The 18,617-nt window shown below is 30.2% G+C and overlaps 2 protein-coding genes across 2 annotated transcripts; both read left to right on the top strand.

Annotated features, from left to right (window-relative positions):
• Positions 1 to 167: 167 nt before the first annotated feature.
• Positions 168 to 2,747, top strand: LOC118349303. Its single transcript, XM_035693510.1, has 2 exons — positions 168 to 588; positions 2,562 to 2,747. The coding sequence occupies exons 1-2, from the start codon at positions 288 to 290 to the stop codon at positions 2,573 to 2,575; spliced, it is 315 nt and encodes a 104-aa protein (XP_035549403.1). The 5' UTR covers positions 168 to 287; the 3' UTR covers positions 2,576 to 2,747.
• An 8,939-nt stretch (positions 2,748 to 11,686) lies between these two features.
• LOC109008954 lies at positions 11,687 to 13,378 on the top strand. The gene is made up of 2 exons (XM_018989261.2): positions 11,687 to 12,441; positions 12,923 to 13,378. Exons 1-2 carry the CDS (start codon positions 11,803 to 11,805, stop codon positions 13,052 to 13,054), a joined length of 771 nt encoding a protein of 256 aa, XP_018844806.1. The 5' UTR covers positions 11,687 to 11,802; the 3' UTR covers positions 13,055 to 13,378.
• The last annotated feature ends 5,239 nt before the right edge of the window (positions 13,379 to 18,617 follow it).

Here is an 18,617-nt window from a genome sequence, read left to right on the forward strand (position 1 = left end):
TAATGAATGTTACACTTTTTCAAAACTACTGCATGTCACTTACATATATCATGATTATATGTAATATAACTCGAAAAATAAATATCATTAATTTCAAAGTCTTTTCATATTCTTCTTATATTTTGAAAAAAAAAAAAGAAAAAAAAATGAGAGAGAGAGAGAACCTTTCGATATTCTTGTCAGGATTGGCGAGTCTTCTCTCAAATTTTTCCACACTCCCTCCTTATACAACGGCCATCGGTTTACTCTACCCATTCGAAGATCATTCATTCAGGTACCTAAAAAAAATGGCAGCCACCAAGATAAGCCTGAAGCTGTTGATAGACAAGAAGAGAAACAGAGTGCTGTTTGCTGAAGTAGACAAGGACTTCGTTGATTTCCTCTTGCAAGTCTTCTCTCTGCCGATCATAACTGTCGCGGGCATCCTAAAAACTGAAGACACAGCAGGCTGCTTGCAAAGCTTGTACGTGAGCATCGAAAACCTGAGCGATACTTTCATCCAGCGAGGAGTAAGCAAAGACTTGGTGATGAAGCTCAAACTAGTAATGTCTGCATTGTCTGGTGCTATAGACTGCATGCATCCTTGGGGTAATTACACTTCTTAAAATCTTGGTAAAGAATGCAAGTTTCGCCCTGATGCTTAATTAGTGATATGGTCGGCCAAAGGAGTTCTAATTTTGGTTGACGAAGTTGGGGATTACCATCCCCATAAACATACATCACATTAGCTGATTTGCTTATAGCATCAGGATGACCAAATTTTTTCCTAAATTTTACTCAAAAATTATATTTCCCTATTTAATTATTATATTTTCAAAATCTTATACATCTCACTTCCTGTTTTTTTCCTACTCTATTAAAATAATATTTTCTCTACTATTTCTTTATTTATTTTTTACTCATTTTTTTGTACATCTTTAACTATCAATTTTGTCTTTCAAGGACAGAGTAGAAGAAATTCTTCAACTTATATTTTTTTTAACATTTTCAAAATTATTTGATTACTTCAATGACCATGCACCCCGACCAAGTCCATCGGATCACGGTGGGCAACTCGATCGTAATTTTTGTCTAATCACTATAATTTTTTCAGACTTTTATACAAAATACTAAAAATAAAATAAAATTTTTAAATTTGAAAACAAAATTTATTTTCAAACACTTTTTTAACTTTGTAAAAAATTGTCTTCCTGAGTATTAATATGGTCAAATCTAGTGTGGCCATGAAAAAAGGGATCGATCGATATGAACTGCTGGAAACAACTAATATTCTTTTTGGATCCAGCCCTATAAAACGAGGGAAAGAAGAGAACTCCCTTGTTAACTAGGAAATGGCTGGAAAGTGCGTTGCTCAAGTATCTTTAGGATGGGTGAGCCTTTGAGTGTGTGCTGCAAAATGCAAGGTCATGCACTGTACTAATTGTTTTCGTGTATCTATAATTTTGAGAGGTTAATTTTAAACACGTACGTACGCCTGTCTTGCATCGTATTGTGAGTGGATTAATGTTGAAGTCTACATGCTTAATTAATTAATTTTGATTCGTTTTAACATTCAACATTGAGAAATGCTACTCCCACCTCTCCTCCCTCCCACTCCAATCTTCCGTGCGCTTGACGTGGAATGCCCATGTGGCTTGATTTTTAAATAATAAAAAAATAAAATTTTAATGCATAGTATTCTCCTCTCCTCTCCTCTCATCAATTTGTCTTCTTCTTCCCAAACTCATTGTCTACCAGCCAAACCCACTGATTTTTCTTCGAATCCTATCGTCCGCCAGCCAAACCACACATATTTGTCTGAAACTTATTATTTTCCTGGGAAACTATTGTAGGAACCGTTTGTTTGTTAACGTGAGAGATTTTTTTTTCTTTATTTATTGGAGTGTCTGGGATTGGGTTGTGAGGAATGCTCACGTGCTGCAGTTTGATGTGCTTGAAGTGTTTGGGATCTTGATAAGTTCAAGTGGTAAGGGGCTCCTCCCTCCCGCTTTACGAACAAGAGATTTTTTTTTTTTTTATTTAATGAAGTGTTTGGGATTGGGTGGGTGTTCATACCTTCTCTTCAATATGCGTTGCGTCTCCGTGTTAATTTTTTTGTAAATATATAAAATTCTTGAATTTGCTTCTTCATCTGGCTATTGTTGCTTCATGTTGATGTCGAATCTGCGTTTGCTTTGGGTAGTACGCACATTTTGACATTTTTGCTGATAATTCTTTCACATTTTTTCTGAGATGAGCATAGCAAAAGAAAAAGAAAAAAATATTTGTATTATTTTCTTAGAAAACTCAGGATTCTTACTTAATCTTGAAATTTAAGAGTGCAAGTTACCTTTCTTCAAACAAATTTTATTGGATCTGAGTTTTTTTATGAATTTTTGTTCTTGAATTGGAAACTTCATTTACAAGGGATACTGGAGGCCGATGTCTCTGGGAAACTCATATGAGAAAAATGCAATTAAAAATGATGTTTTTGTTGAGCTCATCGCTAGATAACTCACCCAGAAATGATATGAAAATTCACATTTACGTATTTGTTTTTTTTTTTTTAAATATAATGACAGGTGGCATGATATAGGCAAGACACGTCAAGCGGGAGGGATGAGCAAGAGGGCTGAGCGGTGGCTGTAGAAGGACTCTTGAACATTACTTGTGTCGATGAAACATTAAGGGTAGTAATAAGAAAGATCATGGAGCCAATGGTTGATTCTCTGCATGCATGCTTGAAGGTGTGCAGCCCAGTGTTTTAAATTTCGTACCGTACTGGTCGGTACGGTCGAAATTTTTCGTTTCGGTCGTCCGGCCGATACAGGTACTATATCTGTCCCGTACCGGCTAAAATACCGGCCGGTACCGGCCATTCCGGACTAAATTTCGGCCTGTACCGGCCTATATTTCGGCCGGTACCGGCCGATATTTCGGCCTGTGATCTTTTTTTTTTTTCATTTTTTCAAACTACAAACTTATTTTTTAACCCCTAATTCAGCTTAGACTATTTATAATTTATATATATATATATTTATATATAATTTATTTATATATAGACTATTATTTTGAAATATAATTTATATATATAATTTATTTATATATCGATTATCCCGAAACGTCATCCCGAAACGCTATTCCGAAACGATATCGGTACTGAAATATTTCGTTCCAGTACCTTGACCAGTACGATGTCCGGTACGGTATTCAAAATATTGATGCAGCCAGTCTAGTATTGTATGTTCACCATGCTGAATGTTGGGTATTGGAGCATTACGTACGTTTTTTTGTTTTTGTTTACAAACAAAAGACCATGCATACTCGATCGTTCTGTATTTGCAATCATCAATTATACCCACATGATGAATTGATCAGATGATGGAATATAAACCATTGGCCTAGTCTCTAGATCTGCCGTTGGCCAAAATCATGGACCACCCTGCAGGCTCAGATCAATTAATTATTTGACTAAAAAAAAAAAGATGCGGAAGGAAGAAATTAGTACTCGAGAATATCACGACAAAAGCAAAAGCAAAAGCAAAAGCAAAAAGAAAAAGAGAAAACCTAGCTAGCTAGCTAGGAGAAAAAGAAGAGGAACGGACGAAAGATGCGGCTGGCTGAGGTATAAAAAAGCCTTTAAAATTTGAATAATGCAAATAATTGGTACTTTGGTCTTCATAATAATTAGTTTGTAGACCGAACCAGTCCTAAAAATTTTAAAGAGTAAGGACTGATTTGGTTTCTTAAATCTTTGAAAACAAGAATAGTATTAGAGCTTGCCAAAATCAAATGGAGTTGGGACTATGTTTTTGGGTGAAAATGTTTTATTTATATATATATATAATTATTATTTAACTTTTCTTTTTCGACTTTTCAAAATGTCCACAAAATTCATGTATCATTATAGAGAAGGAAGAAATCTTGAAATGTATAAGCTAATTAAACTCGAGATTAAGATCATAAACACAAACTTTATAAAAAAACGAGTAGGATAAAAACAACTCAATAGGATCAAACTTCATTTTATGAGACAAATAGATTGTTTCTTTTAAATGTATTTTAGCAATTCTTTTAACTATACCAAGATGACTTTAGCTTGGTTGGTAATTCTTTTTCTAAATTAATTATTTATTAAAATCAGGATTTTGTCAAGTCAATGTCTAATTTACTTTTTGTTTTAAATATTTGGGTGGACAAATCAGATTCAAAGAAATTTTGTGTACTTGGTAAATTCGAGGAAAACATGCCTTGCTTGCGTGTGCCTCTTTTTATTATATTCTCCTCTCATTGTTTTATTTTATTTTTTATTTTTTTACTTTGAATTTCATTGAATATCCCTTCATCGATGGAGTGAAGCGGGCAGAAAATAATCCATTGTTTTTCTGTCTTTTATTATTTTATTTGTCAGTTGGCACATGCGCTCTGATCGTTTATTGTTTGGCGGTGAGCTTTGCATATCATTCATTTCAATAAATGTTTATGCTAATGCACTGTTGATAATTTCAGAAAAAGAATCATTCCTTGGAGAAGACAGCTGTTCATGTAATGTAAGACGTTTTCAATTTTACCGTCTTGATGCAGAGCAACCAGCCAGATGTAGCAAAATGCTTGTCCTGATGAGATGGTCTACCACCAAAAGAAAGGTAACCTTGGTGGCCACCGATTGAGTTTTTCTATTTATTTAATAGTTAAGTAAATATTTGTTTGATAAATTAATGGTTTTTATTTTTATTTTTTTGAAAATGTTTAATGAGTTTTAAAAAATGTTTGAAAAATAAAATTAAAAAAAAATTTACGTATTCAGTGACTCCCTCGATGACCCCCTATGTGGAAGTAGCACAACCCCTTATTATATCTCATAAAGGAAATGATACTGCTACTATGTCTCTCAATTTGTCTACTTGGTCTGCCTCTAGTGTAAATTATATTTTTTTTTTACTTTTTATTTTAAATGTTTTTTAAACATGTTTAAATATTTTTAAATAATTAAAAAAATATCAATACATTAATAGTCAATTTATTGATTAGTAAGCAAAAACAAATTTTAAAAATTAAATATATAAACTATCAAAATAAAATGATAAAATGAGAATATAAGTTGATAAAATATTGATAAAATATAAATTTTTAATATAATTTTATTTTGATATTTAAAAAAGTTAAATTATTTATTATATTTTATTTAAAAATTTTAAAAAATTATAATAATTATACGAAATAATTTCATCGGAGTAATCAAATCAGACCTAAACATTAGAGAGAGTGAATCTTTTGATAGACAATAAGACAGCGAATGGTGTTTACCGAAGTAGACAAGGACCATGTTGATTTTCTATTTGGCCTCGTTTGAATGTTGAGCATAATTGAAATGAATTGAGTTTTTTATAAATAGTAGTGAATTGAGATGGTGTAATAAATTTTGTGGAGTCAACTTAAAATGAGTTTAGATATGTTTGGATCTTAAGGTGAGTTTAGATATATTTATTATAAGTTAAAAATTGTTGTGGATCCTATGTGTAAAGAGGTGTTGAGTTGAAAAATGTTATGGGTGTTACGTGTAAAGAGATTTTGAGTTGAGATGAGTTTAGTTATTTGAGAATTGAGTGTTTGAATTTTAGACTCATCTTAAAATTAGACTGAATTGAATTAATCTCAATTCAATACAAGTTCCATACGGCCTTAGAAACTTTCACCCTGCCAGTCGATCATAACTATCACCGGGTCCCTAAAGAATGAAAGCATAATATATTGGTACTAAATTATTACTAATACTATATACTATATATACTAATAGTGATATTAATACCATATAATAATATATGGTCATAGTGATATAGTTATATTGGTTATTTGTGGAAGCAATATCTACAAATTTCTTAGCAGATATTGTTAATAATATAATATAAATAATAAAATTTACCTATTTTTAAACTGGACAAGTGATGATTTCACATATATAATATCCAAGTAGAGGTTTTAAATTCGAATCCTGACTTTACACTCTATCTATTTAATTAAATATTTTACGTATTGGGCCTGTTCATTGAGAAATAAACTGACCCACGTGAGAGGAAGTATTGTGAAATCTCGACCTTTGTTTCAAAAGCTTTATTAACTGATATCACATACAAGCATAGGCTATTTCTCCTTCGATTGAAATCGATTCTTTCTAAAAAATTAAAAAAGAAAAAAGGGATCGAAAGAGTGGAAGAACACAGAAACCATGGAATTTGCATCCCCTTAGTTCATGTACCTAGGTCGTGTAATTTTTTATACACGTTTGCAACCCAACTATTTGAGACTTTTGACTATTAATAGGAACCTGATACCATATAGAAGAATGAAAGTAGTAATTATGACAGGCTCACTGGTGCCACTTGATGAATATATATATATATATATATATATATATATATAACTATTTTACAGTCCTTATTTTGATTTGTTGGCAGTGTGTGCAGTTGCTCAAGGCTGCTCTGCAATCCAAGACTGCACTCACTGATGTCTTCTTGCCGAGATCCGAAACTGAGGAGGAGTCGAGCAAAACGAGTGGGACTTCTGAAGCGCCAAAAGAAGGCAGTTCTGTATTTCTGCCCGACTGATCTTTACCTGCAAGAAACTCTGGGATTATTCGTCCGAAAGAAGTATCTGGTCAAATCTTGTGTGGCAAGATAAAAAAAAGAGATGATTTTTAGGATTTTTAGTTTTTGAGAAGACTTTAAAGATTGTACGAACCGGTGGAAACAACTATTATCTATTTGGAACCATATAAAACGAGGGATAAGAGACAGATCCTTTGTTAACTAGGAAACGGAATGTACGTTGCTGAACTGTCTCTAGGAGCTACTTTGGTACGTTGAACCTTGATGAATGCTAGCTTTATATTAAACGGAAGGTGTGTTGTATTGTTTTTACTTATCTATATTTTTGAGATGTTTGTAAACATGTCTGTTTTGCATTGTATTAATTGTGGATTGTTGTAGTTTGCATGCTTAATTTTGTTTATTTTTCTTCTTATAATTAATTAGTTCTCTTTTGGCTGTGTTTATGGTATCAACTAGCGTACTTCTAATCATACAAAAACAGAGGAAGGCTCAGCCTTCTCTTCTGACAAAGGAGATTGTAGACGCCAAAATGATATATAAACAACAAACAAGTTGATGCCATGCGCAGAATGATGGATTTTGATAAGGAAAAATATTGGGAGCAGCCATTGTTGGGAGTAACTATTTTTGCACATCCGACAAGGCATCATCTAAACCACACATCTCTTAAATTCGAAATTAGAGAAAGACGATAAGAGAGAGCTGATGAGAGAGAGCAGAGATGAGAGAGAACTGATGAGAGAGAGAGCAGAGATGAGAGAGAGAGAGACAATGAGAGAGAGAGTCGATGAGAGAGAATTTGATAAGAGAGAGAGTCGAGGAGAGAGAGACGATGAGAGAGAGCCGAGATGAGAGAGAGAGAGAGATGAGAGAGAGAGTCGAAGAGAGAAAAAGAGCTGATGAGAGAGAGAGCCGCTGATGAGAGAGAGAGGAATAGAGAAGCCATCTGGTGCTTTTTGCACAAAAAAAAAAAAAAACTTAAAGGACTAGAAGCAGCCACGTAGCATGTGTAATGTTTGCACAGCTACAGTGACTGCTCTGTAGCACTACTCTTTTGATAAATATGTTGTTGGGTTTTTCCCTTTGATGTTTCTTCCAAGGAAAGACATGTAAAGGGAAATGGGCAATCGTCTATACATGTTTTTCCTGTATTTGCTTGCTTTGAGTAATGGTAGGTTTGAGGGGTGGGATGAGACACAAAATTCTCATCTCATCTTATCTCATCTCATCTCATCATTACACATTTTTTAAATTCTCATGTAAAATATAATAAACAATTTAACTTTTTCAAATCTCAATTCAACTTTTTCAAATCTCAATACAATAATAATACTAAAACATAATATTTTAAATACTAAAAAAAAAACACAAAATTCTCATCTCACCTCCCAAACCTGCCCTAATAGTTCTAAGAAATTTTAGGAATTTCAACCGACATTGCCAAATGCTTATAATAATGCAATATTATATAAATATATGTTTATTTATATATATATATATATATATATATTAGTTAGACTCTAGCATGTTCTCCCCATAAAACAACATTGTTTTATTACATCACCTGATTTATTTAGGGTTCAATTTGGGAAGTATTATCTGATTTTTTCAAATATTTCATTATCAAACATTATTCAAATACGAAACACTTTTAAATTTAAAATATTTTAGTTTTTCATCTCATCATTACAATTTTTTAGAAAGTCTAAAGAAAACACAAAAGACAAAACAACTTTTTCAAATTAAAAAATAATAATATCAAAAAGTTATATTGAAGCAGTTTTTTAACATTATAATATTTTTATTCAAAATTTTCTCTCTAATTTTCCAAAATCCAATATATTATATTAACTGAAACTATTTCACTATTATTTACAAATGAAAAATATTACAAGTACAAATAGATTCTACAAAAGTAAATTCACAAACTGACAAGCTGTCTTTATATGATATGTTAGATCTATTTTATAATAAAAATAACTTTACAATCTAATTTATCACATCAAGCCATATCAACTTGTGAGTTTAATTTTGTGAGATCTCTTTCTGGCTAAAACATTCATCTTCACAAATACATTGAGATATTCTAAATATTTAAACAGGGCTTTAGTTTAAATATTTAGATTACGTTTGGATACCGAGGTGTTTTTAAATGATATGTAAATAGTAATAAAAAATAATAAATAGTAATAAAAAAATAGTTAATAATTTGTAAATAGTAGTAAACTGTTTATAAAAAGTAATGAATAATAATAAAGTATTATGAGATTACTTAGTTACCAAATACGGGACCGAATAACCATTAGTTGATCTTGTTCGATCGAATTTATTTTGCAACCTCCCACAACGCCCATCAAACCATGGTGGGCAACTTGTATTTCAGGTGTGTTTGTTTTTAGTTCCATCCATTAATAGGCAAAGGAATTTTTGGTTAAAAATAAATTATAGTTAAGAATTAGAAAAAACTTTATTTTTCTAATACTACAAGGCTCATATACTTTTAAAAAGTTTGTTTCAATGAAACCCTAATGCGTTCTCTATACAAAAGTTAAGAGTGTGCATTCCTATTTCTTTGAAAATAATGAGAATACACCTGAGGAACATTTCCAAATTTTTTCTTAGGAGTCATATGAAAATATTAGCAAAAATGAAGAAAAAGGCGGAAAGCCCTTGAAAAAGGAAATGTACATGCCACGCGAAGGGAGAAAGTTCTCGTCAGAATTTAAAAAATAAAAAAATAGGGAAGAAACCTTAGCCAAGTAGAATAGAAAAAGGAAAAGTAAAAAGAAAAAGAAAAATGATATTTGCAGTCGTGAGTATGTAAGTACCGTACAGTCGTTTTGAAATAAATAAATAAATATGAGATCTACATGAAAAGAAATTAATTTTTTAATAGTGAATCTTACTCTTTTTTAAAGTAACTATACGGTACTTACGCATTTCTCGACTGTATGTAACATTACTCATTTTTATGTAATTTTTTTATAACTTGAATATTTCTCAAAAGTAAAAGTATAAAGGTGTGTTTGGATGTTGAAGTGAGTTGAGTTCAGTTAAGTTGAGATGATAAAATATTGTTAGAATATTATTTTTTAATATTATTATTATTTTGAAATTTGAAAAAATTGAATTGTTTATTATATTTAATATTAAAATTTGAAAAAATTATAATGATGAATTGAAACGAATTGAGATAAATTTGAGATCCAAACAAAGCCTAAAGCAAAAAAGAGAGAGCAGAGCATGAGATGGTCAGGGCAAAAAAGTTTTATTTTATTTTATTTTATTTTTTATTCATATTTTTATACCCTTAAACATTTTTAAAAAAAGAAATTCATAATATTATTAAAAATTATTGGAACACAATCGGTGTTTTGACAGTAGCATTTCTTTGAAAACCTAGGACTAGGACTAGGGGCATAAGAAAAAATTGGAAAACCAATCAAACTGAATGGAACGGTTCCGTCCGGTTCAATACTCATTCGGTCGGCTTCGATTTCTATAAATCAAAACCGAGTTGTATCCATTTTCAAGATTTGAAAACCTAATGAAAAATTCTACTCATCATTTTCATACTACACATCAATTAAAAAATATGATGTATAGATGATAAGTAGAATAATTCAATTAGTTTAGTAAGAAAAAACAAATTTTTTAAAAAAAATTAAAAAATGAAGAAGAATAAATATGATGTGTAGTGTGTGGAGATAATGAGTAGCAAAACTCAAATCTAATTAGATCAAACCGATCTAAAAAATATATATATTTAATTTGTTATATTATATATTATATTTTTTAACTTTTATGCAATATGTATTACACATATTATAAAATTAATATAACATAAAATTCTAATCTTATTGTTTATACTTTCTTAATATAAATTTACTCTTAAATATGAATATTAATATCATGTTATTAACGAGTTATTATTTATCTTTGTATATAAAGTTACCTACTTTCATATATAATAGGGTATACGTAAAGAGTACGTTATATATATATATATATAAATAATATATAATTGTAACTTTTTTAAACTAAGTAGTTGGTAATAAGTTATTTTGTAACTTTTTTTTATATACTTTGGAGTTGGACATTTTACTTGAGTGGTTGCATTTGCAATCGTCTGTGTATTTTTTTTTTTTTTGGTTTTTGTTTATTTGGTTAATTAGTTATGTTTATGGTGTTTTTGAAAATAATATTTTGGGCTCTATCATATTTGAGGTAAAAGAATTTCATTTGGAGTCAAAAAACCAACTAATCCAAAAAAAAAAAACAAAGGCTCCGTTTGAATTTAGAAATGAGATGAGATGAGTTAAGATAGTTTGTGAATAATAATAAAATTTATAAGTTAAAATTTATGAATAATAGTGAGATCAATCCAAACCGATTCTAAAATCGAATTATACATGTAAACTGAACTCGAAATCGAAAAAATTGAACCAAACCATGAGACCCCAGAATCGGTTCTTGGGTGAATAAAACTCCAAAATCGACTTAAATAAATTTGGTTTAAAATATGTATAAAATCAAATGGGATGGAACCCATAATTAGACTCCTAACTCGGGGACGAAGAAGAGAAAAGAATGCACTCGGCTGATAAAAATGCACCTAGCCCTAAAAGGCTAAAACAAGTCATTCCCCGATTGTTCCATCAGGCACATGCATGTGGCTGCCGGATGGCAGAAGTACTTCCGTACAATTGGAAGGAAGAAAAGAAAAAGAAAAAAGAGTAAAATATATTTACACCTTTTTTATAATTATATTTTAAAATAAGAATATTTATATAAATTAATTTTATTTTTATAAGTTACTTTATAAAATAGAAAATAATAGACATATATGATATAACTTTTTTTTTCAATTTTTTATACAATTATATTTTAAATTAAGTGTATTGTTATAAAATAACTTATAAAAATATACTATTTTATATAAATAATCTTATTTTAAAATATAATTGTATAAAAAATTATAGTATCGTTACTTTAAAAAATACTTAAAAAAAAACATACCACACGTAAAAGAAAGAGAGAGAACAGAAGAAAAAGAAAGACACTGCGGTTGAATAGTAAACTTCCTAGTCTTTTCATAGTCTAGTCATGATAATGATCTGCCAGTCTTTGATCTCTCCAATTTTTCCACACCCCCACTTACAAAACTGGCCATTCTCCACCCAATCGGAAGATCATTCATTGAGATACCTAAAATATGGCAGCAACCAATAAGATAAGCCTGAAGCTTTTCATAGACAAGAAGAGAAACCGAGTGCTGTTTGCTGAAGCAGGCAAGGACTTTGTTGATTTCCTCTTTCAATCTTTCACTCTGCCGGTCGTGACTGTCACTAGCTTCCTAAAAAGTGAAGACATGCTAGGGTGCTTGCAAAACCTATACGAAAGCATTGAAAACCCGAGCCATAATTGCATTCAGCCAGGCCAAAGCAAAGAAGACTTGGTGTTGAAGCCCAAACTAGTAATGTCTGGTGCTACAGACTCCCTACTCTTGCCAAGGGTCGAGTCCTCTTATACGTTCAGGAAATTGTATAAGTGTAGCAACAACTCATGCAGTAGCCGTGATTATGAGCTGTCTTCTATAGAGGGCGCATATTGTAATTCATGCTCATCATCATTAGTACCAATGAGACACGAGGTATCGCTCAGTGAGTTAACAAGCGCGAACAAAGCGATTAGTAATTTCAATTTGTTGAAAGAGTGGGTCAGATTCATAGTGATGGATGATCTGTGGATGATGCTCATGTCCGCCGACGCTTTCATAACTCTGCTTCATGAGTATGATATCAAGGATTTAAGGGCGCTTGAAAAGAGAGTGGTCGATTTGGACATGCATGGGGTATGGCTGTTCTACGCCTTGCATGCTTTTTTTTTTTTTTGGTTATGTTTTATTCATGACCCAATATGATTTTCTTTTTGGTCAATTAATCCATTAAATGATATTGGTCATTTTGTGCAAGTTTCTAATTAGCAGAAGCGCCAGGCATAATAATTTGAAAATAAAAAAATAAGAAATCGCGCGGTACTAATTAATTTAGTAGTAACTGAGTATTTTTCCTTCTTTCATTCTAAAATTAGTAATTTCTACTCACATTTATTAATGTTGCACATGTTAAATAATTTTATATATTAATCATGATAAATATTTTTTAAGTATACTTCATTAGTAGTGTGATCATAGACTAGTATTATAAAATTTAGGTAGAAAAACAACATTTGTTAATAATTATATATGGGACGACATTGTTTTGATCATCAAATGTAATTATATAGATTAACTATTTTTGTCCTGATTAAATATTTGATTTGTTAATTTGTAGTCTGTGAAATTGCTCAAGGCTGCTCTGCAATCCAAGACTGCTCTGACTGATGTCTTCTTGTCGAGTAGTCCATCAAAAAACTCCCGGACTTCTGAAGGAAAAGATTCTGAAGGCAGGAGTTTATCTGAATAATATTGTCTGCCCGAGTAATTAATCTCTACCTGCAAGAAACTTTGGGATTATTCGCTTCAAAAAATTATATATATATATATATATATATATAGTGATCAAATCTGGTGTGGCTGGAAAGTGAATTGCTGAACTATCTTTAGGAGTTATTTTTGGAGAGCCTTTGAGTGTGCGCTACAAAATGCAAGGTGTACTGTATTGTTTTCGTTTATCTATATTTTTTAGATGTTAATTTTAAACACGCCTGTCTTTCATCGTATTGTGAGTGGATTAATATTAATGTTGTAGTACTCTACATGCTTAATTAATTTTGATTCATTTTCTTGATCTTTTCAGTTCTATATATATTGCACGGTATTTATGGTATTAATTAAACAACATATATTAGTAATATGCATACCGAGCTGAAAGGCTCAGCTTCTCTCACAAACGAGCGAGAATCATGTAGACGCGAAAATGATATATATGGTTTTTGATTAATATATATGTCGTAGGGTTTTCCCCTAATTGGGTGCTTGTTCCAATATTTAAGGATAGGCGTGTAGGGGGAGATGGATGATCATGAGCAATTGTTATAACTTATTGTACAAGTTCTCCCGCCCGGCCAGTATTAGCTAGCTTTGAGTACTGCATGTAATTCATGTTTTGGGAAATTTTAGGAACTCAAAGCTCCTACGTACATATATAATTATGAGAATGTAATATAAATATTAGTAAGACATTACAGCTTGTGTCGATGAAACAAGGCCGGTAGTAATTATAAGAAAGATCATCATGGGGCCAATTAATGCATGGTTGATTCTCGATCTGCATGCTTGAAGGTGTACGTGCAGCCAGTCAAGCATTAAATTTTAATGTTGACCTCGCTGAATGATGGGTATAATTGGATGGAGCTAGCATTACGTACGTTTTTTTGTTTTTGTTTACAAATAAAAGCCATGCATACTCGATCGTCCTGTATTTTGCAATCATCTATATATATACACCCACATGATGAATTGATCCACTACAACAAATTTAACTTTTAGAGATGAATTTTTTTTAGGACAAAATTTTTTTCATTCCTAAAATTTTTAAGACAAAATCCAAACTCATCCCAAAAACAGTCTGAATTGTACTTATCGTTCGAATAATAATATTTAGGGATGAAGTCATTCTTCCCTAAAATTGATTGTCCGTTCAAACAAACTAGCATATCTGTTTGAACTTTGTTAATTTTGTTTGAATTGTACCAAACCCGTTCAAACACTAATAATTTGTTCGAACTAGAATAATTTCCATTCGAACTAGAATAGTACTGCCCGTTTGAACAGAAATAGTGTCCATTTGAACAAAATTAAAGTGCGCTCGAACACAAATATTTTTAGTTCAAATAGTTAAATTTTAGTGAAATTTTGCTGAGATTTGGAATGCGTTAATTTTTTGAGATTTTACCATTTGAACTGTTATTATATACGTGCAGACTATGTTAATTCCATTCAAATGGTACCAAACACGTTCGAACGTAAATAGTATCCGTTTGAAGGGTAATAGTTTTAGTTTGAATGGTTTGAGCAGGATTTGGAACGTGCTAATTTTTTGAAATTTTACCGTTCGAACGTTTTTTAACTTGTTCAAACAGTCAACAATATTCTAAAAAACATAGAACGCCCCAAATTATAAGAAGTCTGGGGTATTTTATAGCTCAGAGAGAGTGAGTACGTATCATACCAAAGATGGGGGTATTCTTGTGAAGTAGGGAATGAGAATAGTTATTTTTTCTTTCAAACAAATGAGATTTTTTTTGTGGTGCTCAAAGATCACTTTTTTGGTTTTTTTTTGGGTATATATACGCATATAGATTTTATTCTTGTTTTCATTTTTTTTGAAATATATAAAAGGTTGTTGTTTGCTATAAATGTTGTTTTTATTTTTTGGTATCTTATGTTGTTCTTTATTGTTATAATATTATTTATTACAAATTCTGGATGCTTGGTGTAGGCTTGATATTTATATTTTGTAGGTTTTGTTCTTGAAAATATTTTTAGACTAACATTATTATTGTTCTTGGAGATTTTAGGTGTTGTTCTTGACTACAAGGGAAGATAAAAAGTTCAATACTTAAATTTTCTTGAGTTGAACAGATCTGGAAAGAATAAAAGGACTAAAGTTTCAAACTTGGTCCGTTTTATTATTTTGTATTTTTTCCATGTTCAAGGGCCCAAGTCTATTTAATGAGTTAACACTGTAACTAATTTGTTATGGTTAAGAATTTGAGGAGATTTTTTAATGAATATTTTATTTTGCAGTTTTTATATTAATTTTTCTGATTTTATATGACTATTTGCTGCTAAGTGAAGGCAACAAATGCTTATATATATATATATTTTTTTAATTTTACATAAAAGTATTTGCTAAGAAATCAATTCGCTACAATTGACACTTTTGATCACAAATATCATTTCCTGCGGGATAATTTTGTTAGAAAAGGGCTTTTGTGGTCAATTTGTTCAACGAAAATAGTTATTTGCGGCATTTCATGAAAAATAACTATTTACAACTATTTCTCAAAAACAAAATTTCGTTCTATTATGATTATTAGGAACGAAATTTTCTTTTTGTCCCAAATAAAATCTATTCAAACAGTATTTTTTTGCATTCAAACGATTATTAGGGAAGAAATTCTTTTTGTCCTAAAAAAAAATCCATTCAAATGTTTTCGAATGGAAATGACAAATTTCATCTCAAAAAACCTTTTGAGATAGAGTTTTTGAGACAAATTATAGACAAAAAAATTTCATCTCAAATAATTATTAAAAACAAAATTGAAATCTTTTGAGACGAAATTTTTCATCCCTAAAAAGTAAATTTGATGCAGTGAGATGAGGGAATAACCACCGAACTAGTACTCCCAGGCAGGCACTGTTTTGAATCTCGTATCGTATCGGTCGGTATGGTTGATATTTTTCATACTACCCATTTGGCCGATACAGATACCATATCCATTTCGTACCAGCCTAAATTTCAGCTTATATCGGCCTAAATTTCGACTTGTACCGGCCTATGTTTCGACCTTTGTTTTTTTTTTTTTTTTCATTTTTTCAAATTATAAGCTTATTTTTTAACCTTCAATTCAGACTAGACAATTTATAATTTATATATATATGTATTTATATATAATTTATTTATATATCGACTATCTCAAAACGGTACACGAAACGATACTGATATCGAAATATTTCATTCCAATATCTTGATCGATACGACATCGTGTTCAAAACATTGAGTCCCAAGTCTATTTGGTCACAATTGAAGGAGTTTTATATATAAATTAATATAGTAATGTTATATATAGTCGTATAGTATATATATTATATAATTATTTTTAAAAAAATGAGATTTATTATTAAAAAATTAAATTTTTATATAAATTATTTATTTATTTTAAAATAATTAGACTATATTTACATATCTATCATTTCTCAAATTAACAAGATTGTACGTTTTATCACTTTTGTTAATTTCTCTACTCGTAGCATGATGGAATATAAATCATTAGTCTAGTCTCTAGATGCTGTAGTTGGCCGACCTAATTATTTTAATAACGAAATGAGATGAATTTATTTTAAATAAGATAAATAAAATATTATTTTTTAATATTATTATTATTTAAGAATTTTAAAAAATTAAATTATTTATTATATTTTAAATAAAAATTTAAAAAATTTATAATTATAAAATGAGATGAAACTTTCTCTACCTCAAACAGGACATTAAAAAAAAATGCGGACGAAATTAGTACTCGAGAAGATAGAAATGCAAAAGTAAAAACAAAATTTAAAAAAAAATAAAAAAAAAAAAAGTAAAGGCAAAAGCAAAAGCAAAACTTCTCGAGAAAAGCAAAAACCAGCAAAAAGAAAAAGAGAAAACCTAGCTAGCTAGCTAGCTAGGAGAAAGAGAAAAAGTAAAAGAAAAAGAAAAAGAACTAAAGATGCGGCTGGCTGAGATAGCAGTACTATACTTTTCGAAAAAAAGTCTCGAATGCACCTACCGAAGATTATATTTTATTATTTATTTATTTTTTATTTCATATATTTTTTTAATTATTATAAATATTTTTAAAAAAATAAAAAAATTCATAATATACTTTTTTAATCATTAAATAAAAATAAAAAAACTCATTTGAAACACTTTTTAGATTCTAGGGTGAATTTGGTTATCAAACTCATCTCAACTCATCATTATAATTTTTTTAAATTCCAATATAAAATATAATAAATAATTCAATTTTTTCAAATTTTAAAATAATAATAATATTAAAAAATAATATTCTAATAATATTTTATTATCTCAACTCAACTCATTTCAACATCCAAACATACAATAAATTTAAATTTAAGATCCAAAACATTTCTCGGTGAGATAGAGAGAGCTACTTCAGGCAGGCCGGGTGATTAGTTTAACTTACACCAACAAAGCACAAGCTGTCACTCAGGAGAAGCAGCAAATTACAATATAGACTCATTCACATGTAAATATTTTTTTTTACAGTTATGATCTTTCCCCCTCCCTCCCTCCCTCCCCCCACCCCGTGATCTGCAGTAACCGATAGTTGGGGCTTCTCCGGTTTTTCTTTACCTTCCTTAAAGAAGGGTAGCTGGATGGTCACATTGACCTTTCAATTCATTGAATTAACCATCAATGACGTCCAATCTTCCATATTTTTAAATTCACACTTCTCTCTCTTTCTCTCCCTCTCTCTCTCTCCATAACAAATCTAGTTTCCCCTGGTACTAATAATGAGAAAGAAAAACTTTGAACCCAGTACGTCCTTTACATTTTTCTCTACTTTATTTGATTATCCATCTAACCCGCAGAAGCAAATACGACTCTCCCATGTATTGAAACAAAATAAAAAAGCATGAAAAATATACACATCGATGAATATAAAAAAATGAAGATAGATTTAATAGGTCTTCGAATCAGAGAAGAAGGACTTCAAATCAGAGAGAAAATGGCTTTGGGGAAGATTAAAATGGTTTGGGCCGGGGGAGAAGAAGGCAAGGAGAAAGAGAGAAGGAAGGGGTATAACATAAGAGCTGCTACACCCACGAGACGGGTCCGATAAGGGCAGATTTTTTTTTTTTTTTTCATTCTTTTTTTATACCATTAAATATTAAAAAACAAATCCTAACATTATTAAAAGTTTATTGATAGGGTCACCATTCTATTACTATTCAAATATATTTTTATTTTATTATTATTTTTTTAAATATTTTTTTTACATATTTAATCACTAAAAAAAAATAAAAAATATATAAATTTACTAATATTCACTTCCTTAATTATTATGTAAAATAAAAAAAATATAAAAAAAATTAAATATAAAAAAAATAGTAGATAGATATTAGTATAGTAGTAACCATATCATTATTCTTATTAACAATACTTTCCCGATCATTAAATAAAATTTTTTTATATCAAGAGTAGCATTTTTCAAGATATAAAAGTCATGCTCCCATGGTTACTTCAAGACTGTATTTAGATTTTGAATTGAACTCAATTGAATTATATTTTTTATGAATAG

Source organism: Juglans regia, chromosome 8 (assembly GCF_001411555.2).
Source record: "Juglans regia cultivar Chandler chromosome 8, Walnut 2.0, whole genome shotgun sequence".
NCBI lineage: Eukaryota > Viridiplantae > Streptophyta > Magnoliopsida > Fagales > Juglandaceae > Juglans > Juglans regia.

Bases quoted from the DNA above. Each gene is read 5' to 3' on its own strand.
- LOC118349303 (XM_035693510.1), top strand. From the start codon at position 288: ATGGCAGCCACCAAGATAAGCCTGAAGCTGTTGATAGACAAGAAGAGA.
- LOC109008954 (XM_018989261.2), top strand. From the start codon at position 11,803: ATGGCAGCAACCAATAAGATAAGCCTGAAGCTTTTCATAGACAAGAAG. The intron at 12,442-12,922 runs GTATGGCTGTTC...GTTAATTTGTAG, and splicing joins TCGATTTGGACATGCATGGG to TCTGTGAAATTGCTCAAGGC.